General features: G+C 43.0%; 1 protein-coding gene across 1 annotated transcript in view; it reads left to right on the top strand.

The window, feature by feature from the left end:
- Positions 1–24,731, top strand: part of LOC124258602 (gamma-secretase-activating protein-like) — a 63,770-nt gene extending 39,039 nt beyond the window's left edge. The window contains exons 16-31 of the mRNA XM_046692668.1: positions 1,655–1,811; positions 2,382–2,539; positions 3,771–3,840; positions 6,082–6,179; positions 6,923–7,153; positions 8,407–8,474; positions 11,037–11,166; positions 11,648–11,743; positions 13,069–13,154; positions 17,008–17,064; positions 17,779–17,849; positions 18,351–18,421; positions 19,476–19,566; positions 20,398–20,433; positions 22,361–22,456; positions 23,702–24,731. Of these exons, the coding sequence (XP_046548624.1) occupies positions 1,655–1,811; positions 2,382–2,539; positions 3,771–3,840; positions 6,082–6,179; positions 6,923–7,153; positions 8,407–8,474; positions 11,037–11,166; positions 11,648–11,743; positions 13,069–13,154; positions 17,008–17,064; positions 17,779–17,849; positions 18,351–18,421; positions 19,476–19,566; positions 20,398–20,433; positions 22,361–22,456; positions 23,702–23,838 (1,653 nt within the window). The 3' untranslated portion in view covers positions 23,839–24,731. The remainder of the gene's footprint in view (positions 1–1,654; positions 1,812–2,381; positions 2,540–3,770; positions 3,841–6,081; positions 6,180–6,922; positions 7,154–8,406; positions 8,475–11,036; positions 11,167–11,647; positions 11,744–13,068; positions 13,155–17,007; positions 17,065–17,778; positions 17,850–18,350; positions 18,422–19,475; positions 19,567–20,397; positions 20,434–22,360; positions 22,457–23,701) is intronic.
- Positions 24,732–27,724: the final 2,993 nt, after the last annotated feature.

The following is a 27,724-nucleotide window of genomic DNA, read 5'->3' on the forward strand; positions in this document are numbered from 1 at the left end:
GGTGTCTGTGGGGGTTGTTTCAAAGCAGGGGCTGGCCCGATACTGGTCGTCAGACCTTGGAAATCGTGGTAATGCGACTGATTACACTCGCTAAGCTGCTTCCTTTCACTTTCGTGAAGGTAGTGACTGAACACCACATTGCTCGGGAATCCCGGTCTCTGGAGCACTTGTGCTTAGTAAGTCAATGGGTTCGAACTAACCATCGCATGTCTCGCTTTTGAGGGCGCTGGAGGGTCGCCACCTCACTTACTGTCCTCTGCTCCACGGAGTAATTACGTCAGTGAAGTGAGTCATTTCGAAGTGTTACGCCGTGGCGTTCATGCTCCTACGCACCTATACACATCTATGTGATCTTACTGTGGTAAGTAGTGGAAGTCATAAGATGATGTTGTGGTACTGAGCGTTAAAATTGTGAGTTTTTCCGATTCAATTACCCTTTCACCCTCCTCGGGGCGGTGTCTGTGGGGGTTGTTTCGAAGCAGGGGCTGGCCCGATACTAGTCGTTAGACTTTTATTACGGGGGTACCTTGGAAATCGTGGCGATGCGACTGATTACACTCGCTTAGCTGAGTCCCTTTCACTTTGTGAAGGTAGTGACTGAACACCACATTTGCTCGGGAATCCCGGTCCCTGGGAGCACTTGTGCTTAGTAAGTCAATGGGTTCGCACTAACCCTCTGCGTAGTAACTTTGGTAGTTATTGGCCTGCCTTGTAGTTGCTTCCCACGGTTGTTTTGGCATAGCGCTTAGCTGTTATCGCTTGAACCGGGTAATCTATGACCCACCTTCCTACCATGGGATAAGTGCAAGTCGTGAGATAGGATAAGTTTAAAAATTTGGAAATTTTAACTATAAATTGTATATTTATATACTTATCCTATCTCACGCGATAAAGTCCCACCCTACCTCCCCACTACTTAGATTACCACCGTTCCGGTTTTGTCCTTTTATGGCTCCAAGATCGAGAATGAGTATGGAAGGTGATCACGTGGGTGAGGACTGCGCATGCCACGTGCTGTCACGGCCTGGTGAGCATGGCTAAGGCAGGAAGGCATGCACAGCACGGGGACAGGGACAAGGAAGGCCTGGAGCAAAGTTTAATTCGTTTCCACTCATGGTCGAATGAAGAGAGAGAGGTGCAAGTTGTGAGATAGGATAAGTATATAAATATACAATTTATAGTTAAAATTTCCAATTTTATTCAGAAAATTACATAATCAGAATTTTGTTGTTTTTGTATAACACCCTTGAATGAAGTAAACTGACCATCAAATTTGACGAATATTCACGAACAAACATGCGTTCAACAGCGTAAAGCTATGCACATTGTAAAATTCTAACCACTTTTATTGTTACAATTACAATTCCAGTTTCTTTCTTGCATGCGTACATTTCATTGCATGACAGCATTAGTTATAAAAAAACCCATTAATTAGAAAAAAAACTGGGGAAAATTCCTTAAAATTGGTGATTACATTAAAAATGTATATATTTCGATTATAATCGATAAATCGTTCACCACAATCTACCAATAATCGATAGTGGATTTGGTTTTCGATTCCCAACACTAGCTGACACTACTTTTAACCCAACAGTTCTGACGTGTAGTAGTGGTGTAGAAGTATCCACTGATGGTGTTGATGTGTACTCTGCAGCTGGTGGACACCATGACCCCAACGGAGGTGCGGTGCGTTAGCCAGGCCTCCTTGCCGTCGCGGACGCTGGACATGCCGGACACCATGTCTGTGACCAGTCATCAGTGTAGGAACATCCACTCTCTGTCGCCGTGCAGGACATTTACCAGGGAAATAGGTACACCATTGTCACTCACTCACTTAACTCACTCACTCACTCACTCACTCACTCACTCACTCACTCACTCACTCACTCGTATCCTTGGACAAGATACTTAGATCCACCTTGTCTCAGTTCACCCAGCTGTAAAATGGGTACCCGTGAGGATGTGCTGGCAATGTGAGTGTTTAGTTCATTGCGCCAAACAGGCAGCATGACTGTATGCTCCCCAGGGAAAGAGTATCAGAAAGTATGATAGTGTCCTATGACCGGGGATAGTAATGTACATAGCGCCGTGAGCAGTCAGTGTGCCTGGATATGAGCGCCATATAAGTGGACTATTACTTTACTATTACTCGCGCAACGCACTCACAAACTCACTCTCGAAGTCACGAACTCACTCATGAACTCACAAAGTTTGTATACTCTTTACAAAATCATTGTCATCATTTAATGCTTTGTGAACAAAACCCAGAGGTATAGCCAGTTGTAATACTATTGTTAACACACAATCTGATTACGATTCTTGTTATCCATCTTTGTAGATAAAAGTCCATTGACATGTACAAGGTTGTTTTCGGCCAACAGGGGGCAGTGTATACGACTACCGTAATGGCCAAGTGTGGAAAGTGTGTGTGTCACTTGAGGGGCTGGTGGAGAGCTTCAAGACTGCATACGCTCCAACCCGACAAGCCCTTCTTCACTACCTCCTCATAAGAACAAAAGACCTCTACACAGTCAAACAGGTGAACTAAATGCTGAGCAATATTTCAGCTATATGGTGGCGGTATGAATTTAATTCAGTGAGTTTGATAATCCGATATCGTTCATTGCCCCTTATGAGTGAGTGAGTTTGATTTTACGCCGCTTTTAGCAATATTCCAGCAATATCGCGGCAGGGGACACCAGAAATGGGCTTCACACATTTTACCCATGTGGGGATTCGAACCCGGGCCTTCGGCGTGATGAGCGAACGCTTTACCCACTAGGCTACACCACCGCCCCAGTTGCCCCTTATGACAAGCATGGGTTGCTGAAGACCAGTTCTGTCCCGGATCTTCACGGATCTTAATCATGATGCTTGAGTCATCATCCAGAGGTAGACTGTCTGTCCTCATCCCACAGTGAAAGAAATCTGTGGTGTTGTGGCAACATGTACACTATGTTTGTGATCTTTGTCACAATCCAAAAACACTTCAAATATTTACATTGTTTTCTAAGTAATCCCAAAGAACCTGTTTACTTTTATTTTGTACATCAGTTTATCTTAGATTCTAAGATGATTCGGTGAAAGATCAAAGGCGCTGACAGTACTTTATCAGACGATAATGTACAGTTTTTGCATTACGTCACAATGTATTGGCGTCACTCCACAAGCGTCCTCGTGCTTTAACTATAATAATTCAGGACGAAAGTGTGCTTTATTACACTATACATGGTGGTAGAGCGAACTGTATTTCTTAACTTATATCAAAGCACTGTCAAGAAATAGTTTTTCAAATCATATTTCTTTTGGCTGCAGATTCCAGGTTCTTTCATGTAAAATTTCATTCATAGGGCTTTCACTGACACACTAGTCAAGGTCATCATGACCTTGGCACACAAATTCATACTTTGAGCCACAAGAGGTTCAACAAGTAAAAACACATTGTTCACTGGAATCAAGTTGATTCCCCGAAAATGTTGTTGTTGAACATTTTGCACCAAGTATGTCAACATTTTTCTTTGCCTAAATTTCTCAATGGTACATTATACAGTTACATTGCCGTTTGATGATGATGCGATAGTTCTTTTCCTGTTTCAGAGGGTGGTTTGGGTAGCCTTGTGGTTAAAGCATTCACCTGTCACGCCGAAGACAGGGGTTTGATTCCCCATATGGGTACAATGTGTGAAGCCCATTTCTGGTGTCCCTTCCATGATACAGCTGGAATATTGCTAAAAGTGACGTAAAACTATACTCACTCATTCCTCTTTCAGATCTTCAGCGACATCTGTCAAGATTTGACCAAGACAGAACTGACACAGTCCATTGCTGAATACCTTGTTGGTAAGATGGCTATGTTTTATGAGGTGTAGTTGGCGTGTTTCTGGAGCTGAGATTTGGGCTAGAATTGGTCTTCAGCAATCCATTCTTGTCGTAAGAGACTACTAACGGGATCAGGTGGTCAGACTCGCTGACTTTGTTGACACGTCGTTGTATCCCAATTGGGTTGATCGATGCTCATGATGTTGATCACTGGATGGTCTGGTCCAGACTCGATTATTTACAGACTGCTACCGTTTAGCTAGAATATTGCAGGAAAAAGAAACGAAATTAATCTAAATGTTTGTGTCTGGACCGTTATCTGAAGTCACATGAAGAAGCATGTGTGCTATGTCTACCGCACACATAAATGTGGAGGCTTTCTGATTGGCTGGTGTGTGCTCTTCTATTATTTTCAGTGTGATGAGCATCATGATGATGATGATGCAACTTCATGTTGAGGCATTGTGTACTGATCAGGGTTGGTCAGTAACTCATGTTGCATTTATGTCAGGGAGAGAATGTTGTTGTTTGTACTTGTGCTCATTGGCTAGAGTAGACAATGGATTTATCTTATGAAAATGTCACTTTCTGTTTGGCTGAATTTTCTATTATTTTATGTTGAATCACTTGTCAATGGGAGCTCATTCTGGTGATGTGGTAGTAATTCTTTATCTCGAATTTTCTTGTCGTGTGAAATCGTTGAAATTAGATGTATGGCGAATGTAAATCGATGGAAGGGAGATAATTTCGAAATCTGTGCTTGTCAGCTGGAAATTAGCGATGGCGTAAAAAAGATTTGTACCAGGTGCTTCAAACAATTCAAAGGGCTCGGGAACATAAACAAACATCTAGGGTACATCAACCCATGCCCACCTAGTGAATAAGTTATAATGTATCAGTTTAGAACGGTGAGACTGCATAGAGTTTGTATGTATTCACAGGAGATTGTGACACATAGTGTATACGAATATACTAATGATGGCGGTTACATCCACAATTTGTTGTTAATGGTGATGGCAATTACCTCCCTTGGTTCAGCGTCCACCTATAGCAATTACCTCATTGTTTCAGCATCCACCTACAGCAATTACCTCATTGTTTCAGCATCCACCTACAGCAATTACCTCATTGTTTCAGCATCCACCTACAGCAATTACCTCATTGTTTCAGCATCCACCTACAGCAATTACCTCATTGTTTCAGCATCCACCTACAGCAATTACCTCATTGTTTCAGCATCCACCTACAGCAATTACCTCATTGTTTCAGCATCCACCTACAGCAATTACCTCATTGTTTCAGCATCCACCTACAGCAATTACCTCATTGTTTCAGCATCCACCTACAGCAACTACCTCATTGTTTCAGCATCCACCTATAGCAATTCAGCCTCCATTGTTTCAGCATCCACCCAATTACCTCATTGTTTCAGCATCCACCTATAGCAATTACCTCATTGTTTCAGCATCCACCTACAGCAATTACCTCATTGTTTCAGCATCCACCTACAGCAATTACCTCATTGTTTCAGCATCCACCTACAGCAATTACCTCATTGTTTCAGCATCCACCTACAGCAATTACCTCATTGTTTCAGCATCCACCTACAGCAATTACCTCATTGTTTCAGCATCCACCTACAGCAATTATCAATTCTCATTGTTTCAGCATCCACCTACAGCAATTACCTCATTGTTTCAGCATCCACCTACAGCAATTACCTCATTGTTTCAGCATCCACCTACAGCAATTATCTCATTGTTTCAGCATCCACCTACAGCAATTATCTCATTGTTTCAGCATCCACCTACAGCAATTACCTCATTGTTTCAGCATCCACCTACAGCAATTACCTCATTGTTTCAGCATCCACCTACAGCAATTACCTCATTGTTTCAGCATCCACCTACAGCAATTATCTCATTGTTTCAGCATCCACCTACAGCAATTATCTCATTGTTTCAGCATCCACCTACAGCAATTACCTCATTGTTTCAGCATCCACCTACAGCAATTAACTCATTGTTTCAGCATCCACCTACAGCAATTACCTCATTGTTTCAGCATCCACCTACAGCAATTACCTCATTGTTTCAGCATCCACCTACAGCAATTACCTCATTGTTTCAGCATCCACCTACAGCAATTACCTCATTGTTTCAGCATCCACCTACAGCAATTACCTCATTGTTTCAGCATCCACCTACAGCAATTACCTCATTGTTTCAGCGTCCACCTACAGCAATTACCTCATTGTTTCAGCATCCACCTACAGCAGCATGAAGCGGCAGCTGGAGAAGGAAGTTTTGCGCTTCTTGCCCTTCACTGCAGCAGATACATTACGTGGCCAGTTTGAACGGGTAATGTCAAACTTAGAGGAGCATGATCCATTACTAATTGTCTGTTCCCCATTGTCTGTCCATCATTATCCATTGTCTGTCTGTCATTATCCTTTGTGTCATTACCTATTGTCTGTCCCTCATTGTATGTCCCCGATTATCCATTGTCTGTCCCTGATTATCCATTGTCTCATTATCCATTGGCTGTTCCTCATTATCCATTGTCTGTCCATCATTATCCTTTGTCTCATTACCTATTGTTAGTCCCTCATTGTCTCTCCCTCATTGTCTGTCCATAATTTTTCATTGTCTCATTATCCATTGTCATTCTCATTATCCCCCATTGTTCGTCCTAATTATCCATTGTCCATCCTCATTATCCGTTGTCTGTCCCTCATATCCATTATCTGTCAATCTCCATCCCTCATTATCAATTGTCTGTCTTTCATTATCCATTATCTGTCAATCTCCATCCCTCATTATCAATTGTCTGTCTTTCATTATCTATTGCCTGTCCCTCATTATCCATTGTCCATCCTCATTATCCATTGTCTGTCCCTCATATCCATTATCTGTCAATCTCCATTCCTCATTATCCATTATCTGTCTTTCATTATCCATTGTCCACATGAAAATGCTTCATGAATAAGCCAATCAGCATGAAGCAAAATGATAATATAAGAAATAAATCAAAATAAATCACCAACCAACATGGTGAATATGAGGAATATCCCCTGTAAATTTCAGCGGTATGTCCATTGCAGAGCCCGACAGGAGAGAGACTTGCCTGTTTGTCCTACACCTCGTTCGACAGTATCAACATCAGCACGAAGACAGCACGAGAGCGGGAGGGTCAGCAGCCGGTCAGTGAAGACATGTGGGACATCCTACGTCGCAGACTCAGGATGAGGCAACTGGACCACGCCACGCACTTTAACCTGGACATCATCAGCAAGAAGTTCTCAAAGCTCACATCAGACGAGGAGCGAGACAGGGTGGGTATCTTTGCATTGATTTGATGAGAATATTTGCCATGGTAAGTACTCAAGTGCTTGCATTTTGGCTGACCGGAACTAAAACCCATGATCTATTCCCATGGTTTTTATCGTCTTAAATTACTTTTCATTAACATTTTACCAACCGTTCAAAGGGAGAAAAGGAAACAGATGGGATGGGCAGACATGATTTTTGTTTGCACTCGGCAACATTCAAGCTATATGGCAGCCGTCTGTAAATAATCAGGTCTGAACCAGACAATCCAGTGATCAACATCATATGGCATTCAATCACAATCCAGTGATGAACATCATTTTGGATACGATGGCATGTATCAACCTGACCACCTGATCCTGTTAGTCACCTCTCACAACAATGGGTTGTTGAAGACCAGTTCTAACCCACAGACATTGAAAAGGCTTTTAATTATTTCTTTTGGTTAGATTTTCAAAACCTTCAGGTAGTCCAAACATTCCGCAAACTTCTTGACTTCAGTGGGCCTGGACGCTTTATTGTTGACAATTAGGGACAGAGAATGCGTAATAAGTGTCCTAAGTGTTTAGAGAAATAGTTAAACAAGTAGTGCACAAACTTTGTGTGGCGAAATGTTTTCAGTAATAGTTACCAGGCCAGTTACCTGGGCGCATTTAAATATTACATATAGGTGTGTCTAGAAGTTGGTCAGGATTCGCTTACAAGAGCAGGGTACTTATAAGGGTAAATATTATTTAAGTATAGTAAGCTGGAGTATTACAATATCAGTGATGCATCTGGCTTTGTTATAGTGCGTTAACACTGTCGTCTGAAAACATGTGATGTCTGAAAACCTATGATCCAACAATATACCCCTTCAACCTTGAAACAGTGGTGTTTGACTGTATCTACTGAAAATAGTGTTAAATACAGGTTCTTGTTGAAAGACTCTGAGAAGCAGAGACCCATCTCAGTGTTCAGTATGTGATTTCATTGGTGTATGTTTCAATGTCAACTTCAGGATGGTTGGTTGGTTGTTGTTTAACGCCACTCTCAGCAATATTCCAGCTATATGGCGGCGGTCTGTAGATAATTGTGTCTGGACAACACACTCCAGTGATCAACATCATGAGCATCAATCAGCCCAATTGGGAATCGATAACGTGTGCCAACCAAGTCAGCCAGCCTGACCACCCGATCCCGTAGGTCGCCTCTTACAACAAGCATGGGTTGCTGATGATCAATTCTAAGCCAGATCTTCATGGGTTGTCAACTTCAGGTCAAGTGGGAGAGAGTCATCAAGCCATCCAAAGAGACGTTCCTTGGAAGTATTCACAGAACAAACAGGTTGGTGCAGTTCCTTTTGGTTCAAGATCTGGTATATGATTAACTTTTTATCTCAATTGTTGAACTGTATTTGGATCTTCACCCCATAATTAACTCCAGGAAAACATTTTTCCTTAACCTGACTCATACATTCATGCATTTTGCTTCCCTCTGTTAACCTAAGATTTTATGCAAATATTCTGTAATTTATTCCCCAGGAACAGTAATAACATCTTACCCAAACACATCCCTCTATTGTACATACGAACCACATTACAAGCCAGGGACTTGTCACTCACTCAATTTTTGCCGAACAAGATGTTTTTGTAATCCAAGCCATCCTATCGAAATTATAAAGATTTTTCAAAATTCTTGGCTATGTTTATCCTTTCAGGCTTTTAATGCTTCATATCCACTGATTATTTTTTCTCAGTTTGGTGTTTAATTAAGTTTATTTCGATATAATTACAACCCACAGTCTCTTTGTGAAAAACTGCTCTTTGTGTAAGCTATAAGTATCACATCAGGACCCCTACCCAACCTGGTCATCATGCATCCCTAGACATTGCAACATAGACAGTAAATGTTGTTTCTGTGCCCCTCTTTGGAAAAATGATTTTATTGTCTGTTTGCAGTACAGATTAAAAAGATGGACAAAAAAGGCATTGTCCCAGTCGTCATCTTCTATGGAGAAGACTATTGAACAGTTTGCAGAACTTGAGTTGTTCTAGTACATTCCTCTGAGGGAGATGTTAATGTTCAGTCTATTAATATGAATTTCTTTCACTCGTTAGAGTATTTGCCATCACGGGACTCTATTGTTGGTCCAAGGGCTGTTGATTTAGTCGTGAAGGTCACATGTAATTAGAGGAACACATCGTCTGAAGAGCAGAACAATCTGCAGAAACTAGCAAAGTTGAAGAAGACCATGAAGAAGTAATATACCTCTGCAGAACCATATCCGGCTGTTACTTCACGGTTCTTGATCCTGTTTATTATTATTGGATATTTATATAGCGTACATATCCATGCACTAGTGCATGCCCAAGGCGCTGGTATTTTTTTCCTCGATCATTGGATGTCAATCTCAGCGGCACATCTTAGTATCAATCTCAGCTTCCTGGGGAATATACAACTCTTGCTGCCACTAGGCGCACCAAGTTATAGCATCTTTCCCATCCTTACGAGGTACCCATTCACAGCTGGGTGGACTGGGACACATAGTCACAGTACTTTGTCCAAGTTTACTCATTAGTTGAAAAGAAGACTTCGCGACCTGCATAGAGAATTCTCAGAAGAATATTGAAACGCCAGACACAGATCTTTTGCAACCACAGGTGTTGGAAGGTCAATCATCATTCACACACCAACGCTTTCTCAAGTGGACAACTGGTAGTCTAGACTGCAGACTTGTGTACCCCTCTGAGAAGTTGTGCCAATTTACACTTCTCAGAGGGTACACAAAGTCCGCAGTCTAAACTACCAGTTGTCCGACTTCCATTTTTGTGGAAGTCGCGGTGGCTGAGCGGGTGAAGCGGCTGACTTTGTCAGGGTTTTACACAGACTTTTAAAAATGGGAGCCATGGTGACTCACAATATTTATTTTTGGGAGTCATGTTCAATATTTGGGAGTGATGAAAATGTTAATATTTCTTTGTGTTTATCATTCTCAGTATGTAACTGTGTATGTCACACCACCAAATGAAACTACAGCATTGTTCAATTCAAACAGCCAGGATTACTGTCGTCTGAGTTCTCTGGAACAATCTGACATCTCTGTAAAAGTCAAATTGTCATCAAACAATATCATTTTTTGCTTATCAAATCGATTTATTGAACTGAATTGTGAGGGCCAGCCATAAAACTTGCGCCAAGCTTGACTCGTATGATAATATTTTGAGAGTCGTTTACAAAATTGTTGCGTCAAATACGCAGGAATCACGGGTCATGTAAAACCCTGCTTTGTGTGCTGGCGATTAGGTGCTTGACTCTGAGGGTGTGGATTCGAATCCCGGATGGGACTCAACCCAAGAAAGTACTAGAGTTTGTACTTTACTAAGAAAGTGTAATCCCAAATATAACATATGTTACACATTCAGCAGGGTGTACTTTGTTGCAAGGACAAGTATTAATTTCTAATGCTCAGGGGGTCAGAAATCTATGTGAAGTCATTGCTACGTCAAACCTGGGGGACGTCCACAATCTTTGGTGGTTGTATTCGTCATGCGAGTAAAGAAGTAGTTCAAGACTCCAAGGATGCAATGCTGGTCAAGTCAATACAAAGGAAAAATATGTATATCCACACTTTCCTCTAATATTTTGTACGATTTGGAAATTACAAAAATGGAGGGAGTGACGAGTCACCGTTGGGGTGCCAGTGAGATGCTTTTACTGTTCTTGGGGACATAACTCAGAATGTTTCCATTATATCTTGGGTTAAATGAGAGAAAAACATAAAGTATGAGTCAGGTTAAGTTTAAAATAATATTTTTACTCTGATAAATACTTATTCATCAGCAATTGATAATGGTGGTGGTGGTGATTATGATGAAGATGGAGAATTGCTATGACATTGACCTTCAGGTCTACACCAGTACAAGTGTCGAATGGTGGGCGGCTCAGTCGGACAGAGATGGTGCTTGGACCTCAACCCGTCTTCCTGCAGGGAGCCTATGGTGAAGATGGGTCCAGGACAAGGCAGCTGAGTGCAGTGGTACGACCTCCTCTTTCATGTGTTGCTTTCAAGAATCGTTAATGTCGTCTCTGGCCCCTGGTGGGAAGGTGGGGTAGCCCATTGGTTAAAGTATTCGCTCATCACGCTGAAGACCCGGGTTCAATTCCCCACATAGGTACAATTTCTGGTGTGCCCACCATGATTTTGTTGGAATGTTGCTAAAAGTAACGTAAAACTTAAGTCACTCACTCACTCTTGAGTTGGTTTATGGACCACATATTACAACAGATGTTAGACCCTGATCCACCTGGCATATGATTGGATGAGCCACACACCATGCCCACACGGACACACACAGACGGACACACACGGACACACACGGACGGACACACACACAGACATGTCATATATCATGCAGTTGGACCCAAATTATATGTCTTGTGACAATCTCAAATCGATGTGTGGTTTCATCTGTGCATATCACCTGTCACCATGGTAACATTATACATCTGTGCTGTAGACAGAGGAGCTGCTTACCTCCTACCTGGTTCGCCATTTGAAGAAGGACAACAAGGTGAAGGCTCACAATGTGGCCAAGGAATATGTTGCATGCCAGGTGGGTAAACAGATGTCCTGTGGTGTCAGTAAACAGATGTCTTCTAGTGTCAGTAACCAGATGTCCTGTAGCATCAGTAAACAGATGTCCTGTAGTAAACAAGATGTCTTCTAGTGTCAGTAAACAGATGTCTTGTAGTGTCAGTAAACCAGATGTCCTGTAGCATCAGTAAACAGATGTCCTGTAGTAAACGTGACGTCCCAGCAGCGTCAGTAAACAGATGTCCTGTAAAGCGTCAGTAAACAGATGTCCAGATGTAGCAGATGTCAGTAAACAGATGTCCTCAGTAAACAGATGTCCTGTAGTGTCAGCAGATGTCCTGTGGTGTCAGTAAACAGATGTCTTCTAGTGTCAGTAAACAGATGTCCTGTAGCATCAGTAAACAGATGTCCTGTAGCGTCAGTAAACAGATGTCCTGTAGCGTCAGTAAACAGATGTCTTCTAGTGTCAGTAAACCAGATGTCCTGTAGCATCAGTAAACAGATGTCCTGTAGTGTCAGTAAACAGATGTCCTGTAGTCAGTAAACAGATGTCCTGTAGTGTCAGTAAACAGATGTCTGTAAACAGATGTCTTCTAGTGTCAGTAAACAGATGTCCCTGTAAACGTCCAGTGTCAGTAAACAGATGTCTTCTAGTGTCAGTAAACAGATGTCCTGTAGCATCAGTAAACAGATGTCCTGTAGCGTCAGTAAACAGATGTCCTGTGGTGTCAGTAAACAGATGTCTTCTAGTGTCAGTAACCAGATGTCCTGTAGTATCAGTAAACAGATGTCCTGCAGCGTCAGTAAACAGATGTCTTCTAGTGTCAGTAACCAGATGTCCTGTAGTATCAGTGAACAGTAGGGCTGCAAGAAATCAACTATGAGGCCAATACAATATGTTTTTCAAAGTAACGGAAACGAATATTTATTTATGTTTGATATCAAGGAATTAAATAACAATTGGATGTGTTAAAACATTTAAATGATATGTACTATGAAGCTCAAAAAGCAATCCAAACAATGCTGCTGTTGTAAGGGGCCTTGGCCAAATACAACAAGGCAGGCTGTATTCCATTTGGCATATGCTCTTTGATGAACAAGAAACTAGTTCCAACACTCTCTTAATAGTTGTAAATATTCAGTTCTAGTGACCATGAATAATGGACTGAATTCATGAAGGGATACGGTGCAATTCAAACAATATGCGAGTTAATTGTAACAGGACTCGTTGACAGAGGTTCTTTCAGCGATGGTACACAGATGTGTTGTCGGTACTTAGGTATAAGGGAAATACTGTCTGTGTAACTGACACTTCAGGGGGAAACCTATATACTTTCTGTATAGGTACAGAAGACCCAGCAGCTGTGTCACCTGTTGTGGAGTCTGAGACGCACAGAATCGTCTGGGTGTGACAACATGCTGCCCAACCTGTAAGTCACATTCCACACTTCACACGGTATTCCACTCTTCACACATTATTTTCCTGTGTGCCTGTGTTTTCTCTTTCTGTGTCCTTTTGGATTTGGGTCTTGTTGTTTGGTCCTTCCATTCCAGTTATTTCATGCTGGTGCCAGTGTCCGTCCATTCCTGTGGTGTGGCCTAAGTTTTTCACTGGGGTTATTCCACCTTTTATGGTTCTGGGCTCCTTTGTGTGGCAGTCATCCTTCATATGTTGTCGTTGGGTGTGTTTCCTCTGGGATTGGTGGGATCTGGGTCTTTGGTCAGTTGTGTGTTTTAAGCCATCCACTGGTCTGTTTCCTCTTCCTTCATTCCTTCTTCCTGTGCTCCTGTCTTCCTTCCTTCCTTCCTCCATTCCTCCTTCCTTTTCCTTCCTCCACTCCTTCCTTCCTCCTGTGTCTTCCTGCCTCTTCCTCCTGTGCCTTCGTCTTCCTTCCTTGTCCCTTCCTCTCGTCCTTCCTTCCTCTTTGTCTCTCTCGTCTTCTCTCCTTCCTCCTTTCCTCCTCCTGCCTCTCCTCTTCCTCTCCTTCACCTTGTGTCTTGTCTTCCTTGTCTTTCCTCCTCACCCCTGCCCTCTTCTTTCCTCCTCACCCCTGCCCTCTTCTTCTCTCCCTCATCCCTGCCCTCTTCCTTCTCTCCTCATCCCTGCCCTCTTCTTTCACTCCTCACCCCTGCCCTCTTCTTTCACTCCTCACCCCTGTCCTCTTCCTTCTCTGAGGACCCCTGGTACAAATATCAGTGAGTGAGTGAGTTTGGTTTTACTCCGCTTTTAGCAGTATTCCAGCAATATCATGGCGGGGGACACCAGTAATGGGCTTCACACTTTGTACCCTTGTGGGGAATCGAACCCGGGTCTTCTGCGTGACGAGTGAACGCTTTAACCACTAGGCTGCCCCACTCAACCGGTACATATATCAAGTCACCTAACTGGCAACAGTCACCACGGGAGCTCCAACTAATCTGTCTGTAACAAAGTCCAGACTAGTGTCCAATCGTCAGACTCTAACAAACTCCAGACTAGTGACCAATCCTCAGACTGTAACAAAGTTAAGGCTAGTGACCAATCCTCACTCGGTAACAAAGGCGAACCAAGTGACCAATCCTCAGTCTGTAACAAAGTCAAGGCTAGTGACCAATCCTCAGTCTGTAAGAAAGTCCAGGCTAGTGACCAATCCTCAAGTCTGGAAAAATGTCGAGACTAGTGACCAATTCTCAGTCTGTAACAAAGTCCAGGTTAGTGACCAATCCTCAGTCTGTAACAAAGTCCAGATTAGTGACCAATCCTCAGTCTGTAACAAAGTCCAGGCTAGTGACCAATCCTCACTCGGTAACAAAGTCCAGACTATAGTGACCAATCCTCTGTCTGTAACAAAGTCGAGGTTAGTGACCAATCCTCAGTCTGTAACAAAGTTAAGGCTAGTGACCAATCCTCACTCGGTAACAAAGTCCAGACTATAGTGACCAATCCTCAGTCTGTAACAAAGTCGAGGTTAGTGACCAATCCTCAGTCTGTAACAAAGTCCAGGTTAGTGACCAATCCTCAGTCTGTAACAAAGTCCAGACTATAGTGACCAATCCTCAGTCTGTAACAAAGTCCAGGTTAGTGACCAATCCTCAGTCTGTAGCAAAGTCCAGACTATAGTGACCAATCCTCAGTCTGTAACAACGGAGTGACTAGTGACCAATCTTCTGTCTGTAACTAAGTCCAGTTTAGTGACCAATCTACAGTCTGTAGCAAAGACGAGACAAGTGACCAATCGTCAGTCTGTAATAATGTAGAGACTAGTGACCAATCCTCAGTCTGTAACAAAGTCCAGGCTAGTGACCAATCCTAAGTCTGTAACAAAGTCCAGGCTAGTGACCAATCCTCAAGTCTGGAAAAATGTCGAGACTAGTGACCAATTCTCAGTCTGTAACAAAGTCCAGGTTAGTGACCAATCCTCAGTCTGTAACAAAGTCCAGATTAGTGACCAATCCTCAGTCTGTAACAAAGTCCAGGCTAGTGACCAATCCTCACTCGGTAACAAAGTCCAGACTATAGTGACCAATCCTCTGTCTGTAACAAAGTCGAGGTTAGTGACCAATCCTCAGTCTGTAACAAAGTCCAGGCTAGTGACCAATCCTCACTCTCGGTAACAAAGTCCAGACTATAGTGACCAATCCTCAGTCTGTAACAAAGTCGAGGTTAGTGACCAATCCTCAGTCTGTAACAAAGTGACCAATCCCCAGACTATAGTGACCAATCCTCAGTCTGTAACAACGGCGTGACTAGTGACCAATCTTCTGTCTGTAACTAAGTCCAGTTTAGTGACCAATCTACAGTCTGTAGCAAAGACGAGACAAGTGACCAATCGTCAGTCTGTAATAATGTAGAGACTAGTGACCAATCCTCAGTCTGTAACAAAGTCCAGGCTAGTGACCAATCCTAAGTCTGTAACAAAGTACAGACTAGTGACCAATCCTCAGTCTGTAACAAAGTCCAGGTTAGTGACCAATGTTCAGTCTGTAGCAAAGGCGAGAGAAAGTGACCAATCCTCAGTCTGTAACAAAGTCCAGGTTAGTGACCAATCCTCAGTCAGTAACAAACTCCAGTCTAGTGACCAATCCTCAGTCGGTAACAAACTCCAGTCTCGTGACCAATCCTCAGTCGGTAACAAGCTCTAGTCTAGTGACCAATCCTCAGTCTGTAACAAGCTCTAGTCTAGCGTGACCAATCCTCAGTCGGTAACAAGCTCTAGTCTAGTGACCAATCCTCAGTCGGTAACAAGCTCTAGTCTAGTGACCAATCCTCAGTCTGTAACAAACTCCAGTCTAGTGACCAATCCTCAGTCTGTAACAAACTCTAGTCTCGTGACCAATCCTCAGTCGTAACAAGTAACAAGCTCTAGTCTGCTCTAGTGACCAATCCTCAGTCAGTAACAAGCTCTAGTCAACTCTCGTGACTCCAATCCTCAGTCAGTCGGTAACAAGCTCTAGTCTAGTGACCAATCCTCAGTCGGTAACAAGCTCTAGTCTAGTGACCAATCCTCAGTCTGTAACAAGCTCTAGTCTCGTGACCAATCCTCAGTCGGTAACAAGCTCTAGTCTAGTGACCAATCCTCAGTCTGTAACAAGCTCTAGTCTAGTGACCAATCATCAGTCTGTAACAAACTCCAGACTATAGTGACCAATCCTCAGTCGATAACAAGCTATAGTCTAGTGACCAATCCTCAGTCGGTAACAAGCTCTAGTCTCACGTGACCAATCCTCAGTCGGTAACAAGCTCTAGTCTAGTGACCAATCCTCAGTCGATAACAAGCTCTAGTCTCGTGACCAATCCTCAGTCTGTAACAAACTCCAGACTATAGTGACCAATCCTCAGTCGATAACAAGCTCTAGTCTAGTGACCAATCCTCAGTCGGTTACAAGCTCTTGTCTCGTGACCAATCCTCACTCGGTAACAAGCTCTAGTCTAGTGACCAATCCTCAGTTGGTTACAAGCTCTTGTCTATAGTGACCAATCCTCAGTCTGTAACAAAGTCCAGGTTAGTGACCAATCCTCAGTTTGTAAAACTTTCAATCATGTTGACTTCTTTACTGTATAGGGCGGTTAACAATTCGCATCCATAAAAACATTTAGATAGAATCATTCGTTTCATGTATTAAATGTAGCAGGATGGAGGTCACATTTGTTCAGGTCAAGCGATTCGTAGTGAATTAACACATTGTCTTGCTTTTACTGTTCATTACTGTTCCTCCTCAGAGTTGTCAATTGTACCATCGCCAGACTTGTATTTGACATTATTATGGAGCTGGGGTGATTTACATGCTGTTCTCCTGACTTTCAATTCTAGGTTTCCAGACCTATTTCACGGCACTTGGCTTCCGCTGTCTACACTTGAGGTATGTCATGTATGCTGCTCTCCTTGGTTTAATGTTTTGTGCACCATATCTGTCATCAAGAAGCCTTCATAATTACTGCTGGTGTGCTGAGGACAAGTAAAAATGCAAAGTGCTCTGGGTTAGGAAAGAAAATGAAAATTTCTTCAGCTGTCATCAGTTTCATCCACCGAGTGGTAAATGTGAGAGTCACGTCAGGCTTTCTGACCCACATGAAGCTGACAACCAAATTTTGTACAGTCACATGAAATCCACAGCCCAACTCCGATGATTTGTCTCATCATTTTGGACACCCAAACAAAAAGTTGTTTAACAAACGATCATTATTTTGTTGTCATTATTACTTCCGAGGGGACCACCGCAACTTCCACAAAAATGGAAGTCGGACAACTGGTAGTATAGACTGCGGACTTTGTGTACCCTGTGATAGGTGTAAATGGGCAGAGGGGTGTTTAAGGTTGGGTAGCCTAGTGGTTAATGTATACGCTTGTCAGTTCCCCGAACTACTGCATTAGATACAATGTGTGAATTCCAGTTCTGGTGTCACACACCATAATATTGCTGTAATATTGCTAAAAGCGGCATTTAACCATACTCTCTCGCTCCCTCACTCACTCACTCACTCACTCACTCACTCACTCACTCACTCACTCACTCACTCACTCACTCACTCACTCACTCACTCACTCACTCACTCACTCACTCGTCTGTTCACAGGTTGTTTCTGCAGTACGTGGACCGAGGAGTCTTGTCACTCACTGGCCAGTTCGTCACACAGCTTCTTGCAGGTGAGGTGTAGGAGCTACATGTTCTGGACGTATGTCATGTTACCGTCCACACTAGGTCTACAGGCTATGATGCAACTCCAGTACCGCTCAGAGTGGTTATCTCACAAATCTCACCACCTCTGTGGTGTAGTGGTTAGAGCGTCCGCCCGGAGAGCGGAAGGTCGATCCCCGACCGCGTCAAACCAAAAGACGTTAAAATATGGTACTTGTTGGTCCCTGCCTGGCGTTCGGCATTAATGGGTACAACAAGGACTGGTCGGCTCGGAGTCAGTATAATGTGTCTGAGTGGGGTATTCATGCTTCACTGCGGCATGGTATCTCAGTGGGCTAGCACTATAAAACCAGCTTCAGTCTGGGCTAGTACAAGCAGCCGCACATACACATACACACGCATGCACGTCGTCATATGAGGGAAATATTCTCAAGCACGACGTAAAACCCAATTTCACCTCACCTCATCTCATCTCACAAATCTCACACTAACCCTTAGTTGCATTCCAGATGTTCCTGATTCTGACGAGGATAAAGAAAATTCCGAGATCAAATTCCAGATTATTTCCAGATTGCCAAAGGTAAGTTAATTAGGTTCTTGGATTCAGCTGAAATGGCGATCAGTGTAGGAACAGAAGCTGGAAGCTGAGTACCAGCTGGTACCTTGTGATAAGATATGTACCACGATACTGACAGTATCACTGTTATCATGATAAACCACAACAGATTGTAAGAAATGATGAAATCTCAGAAGTACATCTTAAACATCTTGCTTCATACGTTATTTATTTTTTCAGAAACTAAGCAAAACAGTTTGAAATGGAAGAATGGTTATACAATGTAATGATCATGAAATAATGTTATTCATTTGTATAGTGCTCATTTCCAATGTAGCACTGAATTATTGCCCCGAACAACTGGGATACAATGACATGTGTCAACCAAGTCGCCACTTACGACAAGCATGGGTTACTGAAGAGTGAGTGAGTGATTTTAGTTTTACGCTGCACTCGGCAATATTCCAGCTATATGGCTGCGGTCTGTAAATAATCGAGTCTGGACCAGACAATCCAGTGATCATCGATGTACACAGTTAGGAACCGATGACATGTGTCAACCAAGTCAGCAAGCCTGACCACCCGATCCTGTTAGTCGCCTCTTACGACAAGCATGGGTTACTGAAGATCAATATTCTAACCCAGATCTTCACAGGTAGGTTACTGAAGATCAATTTTAACTCAGATCTTCACGGGTTGATACATGTATAAGCGGGGGACACCAGAAATGGGCTTCGCAAGTTGTACCCGGGGGGATATTATCAAGCTTGACAAAGAAACACTTTAGCCACTGCCTTGTTGAACCAAACAGAAGAATAAACGTTGCTGTGTGTGATAAATATATTTCTCAAATGAGATATGTGATAATACTGAACACAAAGGTTTTGTTTTATTGTTTTGTATGTCATATCTTAGTCATGGGAAACTAATTGCCGTTGCCATTTCATAGCATCCCATAAGTCATTTGAAATTAATTGCAGTGGTGATATTCAACCATGCCCTTGACCCTTCAACACTGGAATGTTGTCGCTTGTTTTATATGGTGCTTTATTGTGATTACGTGTGTGTTGTGTTCCAGACACTAGCAGAGGAGTGTTTCCGCCTCTGGAACCATCCTCTGTGTGCCCGGTACTTCGCCTATCAGCAGGTGACGGAGATACTACTAGATGGTAATGACGATAATAATAATAAATGTGAACTTAAAATGCACTTTTCCATGCACAAGGCCCATGCTCAAAGCGCTAAAACAGTGGATGGATAATATACATATATACAATGAGGTACTAGTAGCTAGTCATAACGCAATGAAAACAGATGAGTCTTGAGCAGTTGTTTGAAGGAATCTAAGTCAACTGATGACTTAATGGTGATAGGGAGAAAGTTCCATATTAGAGGGGCAGAACAAGCAAAGGATTTCCTTCCAAAAGTTAGCAGTTTGAAACGAGACACAGAGTAGGTTCAGATTCTGACAACGGAGCTGTCTGTCTTGAGTGTAAGGGGTAAGAAGTTCTTGTAAGTTTTCAGGACTTTGAGTTCCAACTGTGGTTATCTCGAATTTTCGGCTCACCTCCATCCATCCCTCCAACATGTGATATGACCATGGACGACCAGTATCTATGGCGACACAATACATCGTATACAATTGCATCCATACAGCTTTCCAGAAATCTGTGATCATGGATTAGAATGCCCAATTTTCTCTGATTATGTTTCTAGATTTGTCAGGACTATAACTGTTTGTCTGTCCACAAACCATGCATGGTTTCAGGAGGAATAGAATATGAACATGACTGGCATTGAGATAGAACGTGATGTTGGACCAGATTCTCAGCACACTGTGATATAACTGAAATGCTGTTCAAAAATGTCTTTTTAAGTCACTCACTCACAACATATACCATTCAGCAAACTGTGCTTGTACCTGGTGACCAACTGTAGACATTGATTTAATGTGCACCTCATTGTTCCAATAATACAGCTTGGTCCTTTCATTTGCTTAGGTGCCAAATTTGCCAAATCAGAAGACACAAGAGAAGGTATGTTACTTATACAGAGGTGTTTTGTACCTACAGGCATAAACGCAGTATGATAGTGTTGTGGGTACCTGAGTCAGGTGGTAGGGCGGGATGTCTGTTGGTACCTTGCTCAGGTGGTTGGGCGATTAGTGTCGGTACCTGTGTCAGGTGGTAGGGCAAGGTAATGTGGGTACCTGGGTCAGATGGTAGGGCAAATTAGTGTGGGTACCTGTACCAGGTAGTTTTGTGAGGTAATGTGGGTACCTGGGTCAGGTAGTATTGTGAGGTAATGTGGGTACCTGTACCAGGTACTTTTGTGAGGTTGTGTGGGTACCTGGATCAGATGGTAGGGTGAGGTAATGTGGGTACCTGGGTCAGGTGGTAGGGTGAGGTAATGTGGGTACCTGTACCAGGTAGTTTTGTGAGGTAGTGTGGGTACCTGGGTCAGGTGGTAGGGTGAGGTAGTGTTGGTACCTGGGTCAGGTGGTATGGTGAGGTAGTGTGGGTACCTTGGTCAGGTTGTAGGGTGAGGTAGTGTTGGTACCATGGTCAGGTGGTAGGGCAAGGTAATGTGGGTACCTGGGTCAGATGGTAGGGCAAATTAGTGTGGGTACCTGTACCAGGTAGTTTTGTGAGGTAATGTGGGTACCTGGGTCAGGTAGTATTGTGAGGTAATGTGGGTACCTGTACCAGGTAGTTTTGTGAGGTAGTGTGGGTACCTGGATCAGATGGTAGGGTGAGGTAATGTGGGTACCTGGGTCAGGTGGTAGGGTGAGGTAATGTGGGTACCTGTACCAGGTAGTTTTGTGAGGTAGTGTGGGTACCTGGATCAGATGTTAGGATGAGGTAGTGTGGGTACCTGGGTCAGGTGGTAGGGTGAGGTAGTTAGGGTACCTTGGTCAGGTAGTATTGTGAGGTAGTGTGGGTCAGAAGGTAGGGTGAGGTAAATGTGGGTACCTGGGTCAGGTAGTAGTGTGGGTACCTGGGTCAGATGGTATGGTGAGACTGTTGGTACCTGGGTCATGTGGTAGGGTGCGGTGGTGTGGGTACCTGGGTCAGGTAATATTGTGAGGTAGTGTGGGTACCTGGGTCAGGTGGTAGGGTGAGGTAGTTAGGGTACCTGGGTCAGGTAGTATTGTGAGGTAGTGTGGGTCAGAAGGTAGGGTGAGGTAAATGTGGGTACCTGGGTCAGGTAGTAGTGTGGGTACCTGGGTCAGGTGGTAGGGTGAGACAGTGTGGGTACCTGGGTCAGATGGTAGGGTGAGGTAGTGTGGGTACCTGGGTCAGGTGGTAGGGTGAGAAAGTGTGGGTACCTGGGTCAGGTGGTAGGGTGAGGTAATGTGGGTACCTTGGTCAGATGGTAGGGTGAGGTAGTGTGGGTACCTGGGTCAGGTGGAAGGGTAAGGTAGTGTGGGTTCCTGGGTCAGGTGGTAGGGTGAGGTAGTGTGGGTACCTGGGTCAGGTGGTAGGGTGAGGTAGTGTGGGTACCTGGGTCAGGTGGAAGGGTGAGGTAGTGTGGGTTCCAGGGTCAGGTGGTAGGGGTGAGGTAGTATGGGTACCTGGGTCAGGTGGAAGGGTGAGGTGTAGGTACCTGGGTCAGGTGGAAGGGTGAGGTAGTGTGGGTACCTGGGTCAGGTGGTAGGGTGAGGTAGTGTGGGTACCTGGGTCAGGTGGTTGGGTGAGGTAGTGTGGGTACCTGGGTCAGGTGGTAGGGTGAGGTAGTGTGGGTACCTGGGTCAGGTGGTTGGGTGAGGTAGTGTTGGTACCTGGGTCAGGTAGTATTATGAGGTAATGTGGGTACCTCCATAGTGGCAGTTTTGTCTGGGTTTTTTACTATCTTATGTGTACCCTTCAACATTCCGCTATTGTTGCTGAGCCTTGATCACATAATTCTACCATGTACTGCAGCTGTGGTTCTCCATCAATAATTATTCTGATTAACTCGCAGCCAGAGATAACGACAGCATAGCAAGCGGATCCAGTGGGTACATGGCCTTCCCTCCATTGGAAATATTCATCCGTCATCTGAAAGACACAACGAAAGGTCAGTGTCTCTTACTGATGGCGCACTGTAATGTTTGTGTTAGTGAGTGAGTTTGATGCTTTTAACAGTCAAGTCATCCCGTGATGTGGAGTGAAGTTATGTAGGTTTAACACCTCACATGAGATCATATCATGCCACAACAACATGATGAAGGTCTTCAGTAGTGAGTGAGTGAGTGAGTTTGATGCTTTTAACAGTCAAGTCATCATGTGCTGTGGGGTGAAGTTATGTAAGTTTAACACCTCACATGAGATCATATCATGCCACAACAACAGGATGAAGGTCTTCAGTAGTGAGTGAGTGAGTTTGATGCTTTTAACAGTCAAGTCATCACGTGATGTGGGGTGAAGTTGTGTAGGTTTAACACCTCACATGAGATCATATCATGCCACACAACAGGATGGAGGTCTTCAGTAGTGAGTGAGTGAGTTTGATGCTTTTAACAGTCAAGTCATCACGTGATGTGGGGTGAAGTTGTGTAGGTTTAACACCTCACATGAGATCATATCATGCCACAACAACAAGTTGAAGGTCTTCAGTAGTGAGTGAGTGAGTTTAGTTTTACACCACTTTTAGGTGTGAAGAGCGAACGCATTCACCATAAGGCTATCACACTGCTCCAGGTCTTCAGTATTTACAGGGTAATCTAATGGTTAATGTGGTCGCTCTTCATGCTGAAGACCTGGGTTCGATTCCCCACATGGGTACAATGTGTGAAGTCCGTTTCTGGTGTCCTCTGTCATGATATTGCTGGAAAAAATATTGCAGCGTAAAACTAAACTCACTTCAGTTTTTACACTTTGGTGAAATCCATGGAAACAGTTACGGTGTGGACAAACTCAAAACAATCAGTATGATGTAGGATACAAACTTAACACTGGTTGCATGTATGCGTAGGTACTTAGCTGTTAACTCTGGGAGCGACTATCAGATGCGGTCACAATTGGGCCAGGCTCCTGTTTCAGTTATAAGATCCTTGCAACTCGCTATTTTAGGCAGTCAAAATAAAAATAATTTTGTGTTGATCTGCATTTTAATTTTTTTAACACTGATTTTGTACTTGTTCCTTTGGTCTGCAATACTAATTAGTTTACAATATCAATTTAATTTCAAATAAGAAAAATGAAACCACTGAATGAATATTGACATTCTGACACAGGCAAAATATGTGTCACTACCTTTTGAAATTTCAAAATTCTGGGAGGTAATGAAAATGTGATGCAACTGCTTGTGTATTTGTTACAGGAAGCATGAAGCGCCATGGTCGCAGTGTGACTGAATCGGTGGGCATCATCGACGTTGATACAGTTCTGTTGGAAGAGGTTGGACTGCAGCATTCAAAGTCTTCTACACAATATGACATGTCAACTGTAAATTTTTAAACTTAAATGTCATTGTGGCACATGCACACAACATATAGATCACAAATCAGGGGGGCGGTTGGATAGCTTAGTAGTTAGAGCATTTGCTCGTCACGCCAAAGAACCAGGTTCAATTTCCCCCAAGGGTGCAATGTGTGAAACCCATTTCTGGTATCCCCTTCTGTGATATTGCTGGAATATTGAACAACCCCCCTCGACGGAGCCAGTGCAAAACATTAACTTCAATGTGGTCATGAGTCATTTTCAAAAGGGGGCGGTTCAAACGCCTGGATCCTTCCCCACTCTGAGGCACCTGTTGCAGATCTTGTGTCTCATTAGGCAAGTGATGTGGTGTGAGGACACCTGCCAAATATACGTTCACACATTGTTGTCAGTGTGCATTCTGCAGCCTAATTAAGCAAGTTGTCCAAAGCTGGCCACACTAAATGAGCAAGCATTCTTATTGTCATTTAGAGGCCCATGGCATGTTAAGAATTCTGGACAGTAGTAAAAGCCATAGGAATCCTTTGAAAATTATGAGATGTGTTCATCTGAAAGAAAACTAGATATGTTTTATTTCAATGCAGTTTTCACTCATTCTGGCACAATCTATATACTTGATCATATCAGAATGCCAGAACTTGAAGGAGTAATGTCCCCACTTGCTTCATGTTACATGATGTTCATACAAATATACCAACCTATAATTGTTGATTCTCATAACTGAAATTGGGTCCTTTTCCTACCTTGTCCTTTCTGTTAGTTATGTGCCCTTATGTCCTCTTTCCAATCATGTGCCCTTTCTTTCAGTCATGTGCCCTTTCTTTAAACCATGTGCCCTTTCTTTAGATCATGTGCCCTTTCTTTCAGTCATGTGCCCTGTCTTTAGACCATGTGCCCTTTCTTAGATCATGTGCCCTTTTTTCAGTCATGTGCCCTTTTTTCAGTCATGTGCCCTTTCTTTAGATCCTGTACCCTTTCTTTCAGTCATGTGCCCTTTCTTTACACCATGTGCCCTTTTTTCAGTCATGTGCCCTTTCTTTAGATCATGTGCCTTTCTTTCAGTCATGTGCCCTTTCTTTAGATCATGTGACCTTTCTTTAGATCATGTGCCCTTTCTTTCAGTCATGTGTCCTTTCTTTAGACCATGTGCCCTTTCTTTCAGTCATGTGCCCTTTCTTTAGATCATGTGACCTTTCTTTAGATCATGTGCCCTTTCTTTAGACCGTGTGCACTTTCTTTCTGTCATGTGCCCTTTCTTTAGACCATGTGCCCTTTCTTAAGACCATGTGACCTTTCTTTAGACCATGTGCCCTTTCTTTCAGTCATGTGTCCTTTCTTTAGACCATGTGACCTTTCTTTCTGTCATTTTGCCCTTTCTTTAAATCATGTGACCTTTCTTTCATGTGTCCTTTCTTTAAACCATGTGCCCTTTCTTTCTGTCATTTGCCCTTTCTTAAAGTGCCCTTTCAGTGACATGGTGTCCTTTCTTTAGACCATGTGACCTTTCTTCTGTCATTTGCCCTTTCAAATCATGTGACCTTTCAGTTATGTGCCCTTTATTTCAGTCATGTGTCCTTTCTTTAGACCATGTGCCCTTTCTTTCAGTCATGTGCCCTTTCTTTAGATCATGTGCCCTTTCTTTAGATCATGTGACCTTTCTTTAGATCATGTGCCCTTTCTTTCAGTCATGTGCCCTTTCTTTAGATCATGTGCCCTTTCTTTAGATCATGTGACCTTTCTTTAGATCATGTGACCTTTCTTTAGATCATGTGACCTTTCTTTAGATCATGTGCCCTTTCTTTCAGTCATGTGCCCTTTCTTTCAGTCATGTGTCCTTTCTTTAGACCATGTGCCCTTTCTTTAGATCATGTGACCTTTCTTTAGATCATGTGACCTTTCTTTAGATCATGTGACCTTTCTTTAGATCATGTGACCTTTCTTTAGATCATGTGCCCTTTCTTTAGATCATGTGACCTTTCTTTAGATCATGTGACCTTTCTTTAGATCATGTGCCCTTTCTTTCAGTCATGTGCCCTTTCTTTAGATCATGTGACCTTTCTTTAGATCATGTGCCCTTTCTTTCAGTCATGTGCCCTTTCTTTCAGTCATGTGCCCTTTCTTTCAGTCATGTGTCCTTTCTTTAGACCATGTGCCCTTTCTTTAGATCATGTGACCTTTCTTTAGATCATGTGCCCTTTCTTTCAGTCATGTGTCCTTTCTTTAGACCATGTGCCCTTTCTTTAGACCATGTGCCCTTTCTTTAGACCATGTGCCCTTTCTTTCAGTCATGTGCCCTTTCTTTCAGTCATGTGTCCTTTCTTTAGACCATGTGCCCTTTCTTTAGATCATGTGCCCTTTCTTTAGACCATGTGCCCTTTCTTTCAGTCATGTGCCCTTTCTTTAGATCATGTGACCTTTCTTTAGATCATGTGCCCTTTCTTTAGATCATGTGACCTTTCTTTAGATCATGTGACCTTTCTTTAGATCATGTGCCCTTTCTTTAGATCATGTGCCCTTTCTTTCAGTCATGTGTCCTTTCTTTAGACCATGTGCCCTTTCTTTCAGTCATGTGCCCTTTCTTTAGATCATGTGCCCTTTCTTTAGACCATGTGCCCTTTCTTTAGATCATGTGACCTTTCTTTAGATCATGTGCCCTTTCTTTCAGTCATGTGTCCTTTCTTTAGACCATGTGCCCTTTCTTTCAGTCATGTGCCCTTTCTTTAGATCATGTGACCTTTCTTTAGATCATGTGACCTTTCTTTAGATCATGTGACCTTTCTTTAGATCATGTGACCTTTCTTTAGATCATGTGCCCTTTCTTTCAGTCATGTGCCCTTTCTTTAGATCATGTGACCTTTCTTTAGATCATGTGACCTTTCTTTAGATCATGTGCCCTTTCTTTCAGTCATGTGCCCTTTCTTTAGATCATGTGCCCTTTCTTTCAGTCATGTGTCCTTTCTTTAGACCATGTGCCCTTTCTTTAGATCATGTGCCCTTTCTTTAGATCATGTGACCTTTCTTTAGATCATGTGACCTTTCTTTAGATCATGTGCCCTTTCTTTAGACCATGTGCCCTTTCTTTAGATCATGTGACCTTTCTTTAGATCATGTGCCCTTTCTTTAGATCATGTGCCCTTTCTTTAGACCATGTGCCCTTTCTTTCAGTCATGTGCCCTTTCTTTAGATCATGTGCCCTTTCTTTAGACCATGTGCCCTTTCTTTCAGTCATGTGTCCTTTCTTTAGACCATGTGCCCTTTCTTTAGACCATGTGCCCTTTCTTTCAGTCATGTGTCCTTTCTTTAGACCATGTGCCCTTTCTTTAGACCATGTGCCCTTTCTTTCAGTCATGTGTCCTTTCTTTAGACCATGTGCCCTTTCTTTAGATCATGTGACCTTTCTTTAGATCATGTGACCTTTCTTTAGATCATGTGCCCTTTCTTTCAGTCATGTGCCCTTTCTTTAGATCATGTGACCTTTCTTTAGATCATGTGACCTTTCTTTAGATCATGTGCCCTTTCTTTAGATCATGTGCCCTTTCTTTAGACCATGTGCCCTTTCTTTAGATCATGTGCCCTTTCTTTCAGTCATGTGTCCTTTCTTTAGACCATGTGCCCTTTCTTTCAGTCATGTGCCCTTTCTTTAGACCATGTGCCCTTTCTTTCAGTCATGTGCCCTTTCTTTAGACCATGTGCCCTTTCTTTCAGTCATGTGTCCTTTCTTTAGACCATGTGCCCTTTCTTTCAGTCATGTGTCCTTTCTTTAGACCATGTGCCCTTTCTTTAGATCATGTGACCTTTCTTTAGATCATGTGCCCTTTCTTTCAGTCATGTGCCCTTTCTTTCAGTCATGTGTCCTTTCTTTAGACCATGTGCCCTTTCTTTAGATCATGTGACCTTTCTTTAG

The sequence above is a fragment of the Haliotis rubra genome, unplaced genomic scaffold (assembly GCF_003918875.1).
Source record: "Haliotis rubra isolate DU_JTF1 unplaced genomic scaffold, ASM391887v1 Scf7, whole genome shotgun sequence".
Lineage (NCBI taxonomy): Eukaryota > Metazoa > Mollusca > Gastropoda > Lepetellida > Haliotidae > Haliotis > Haliotis rubra.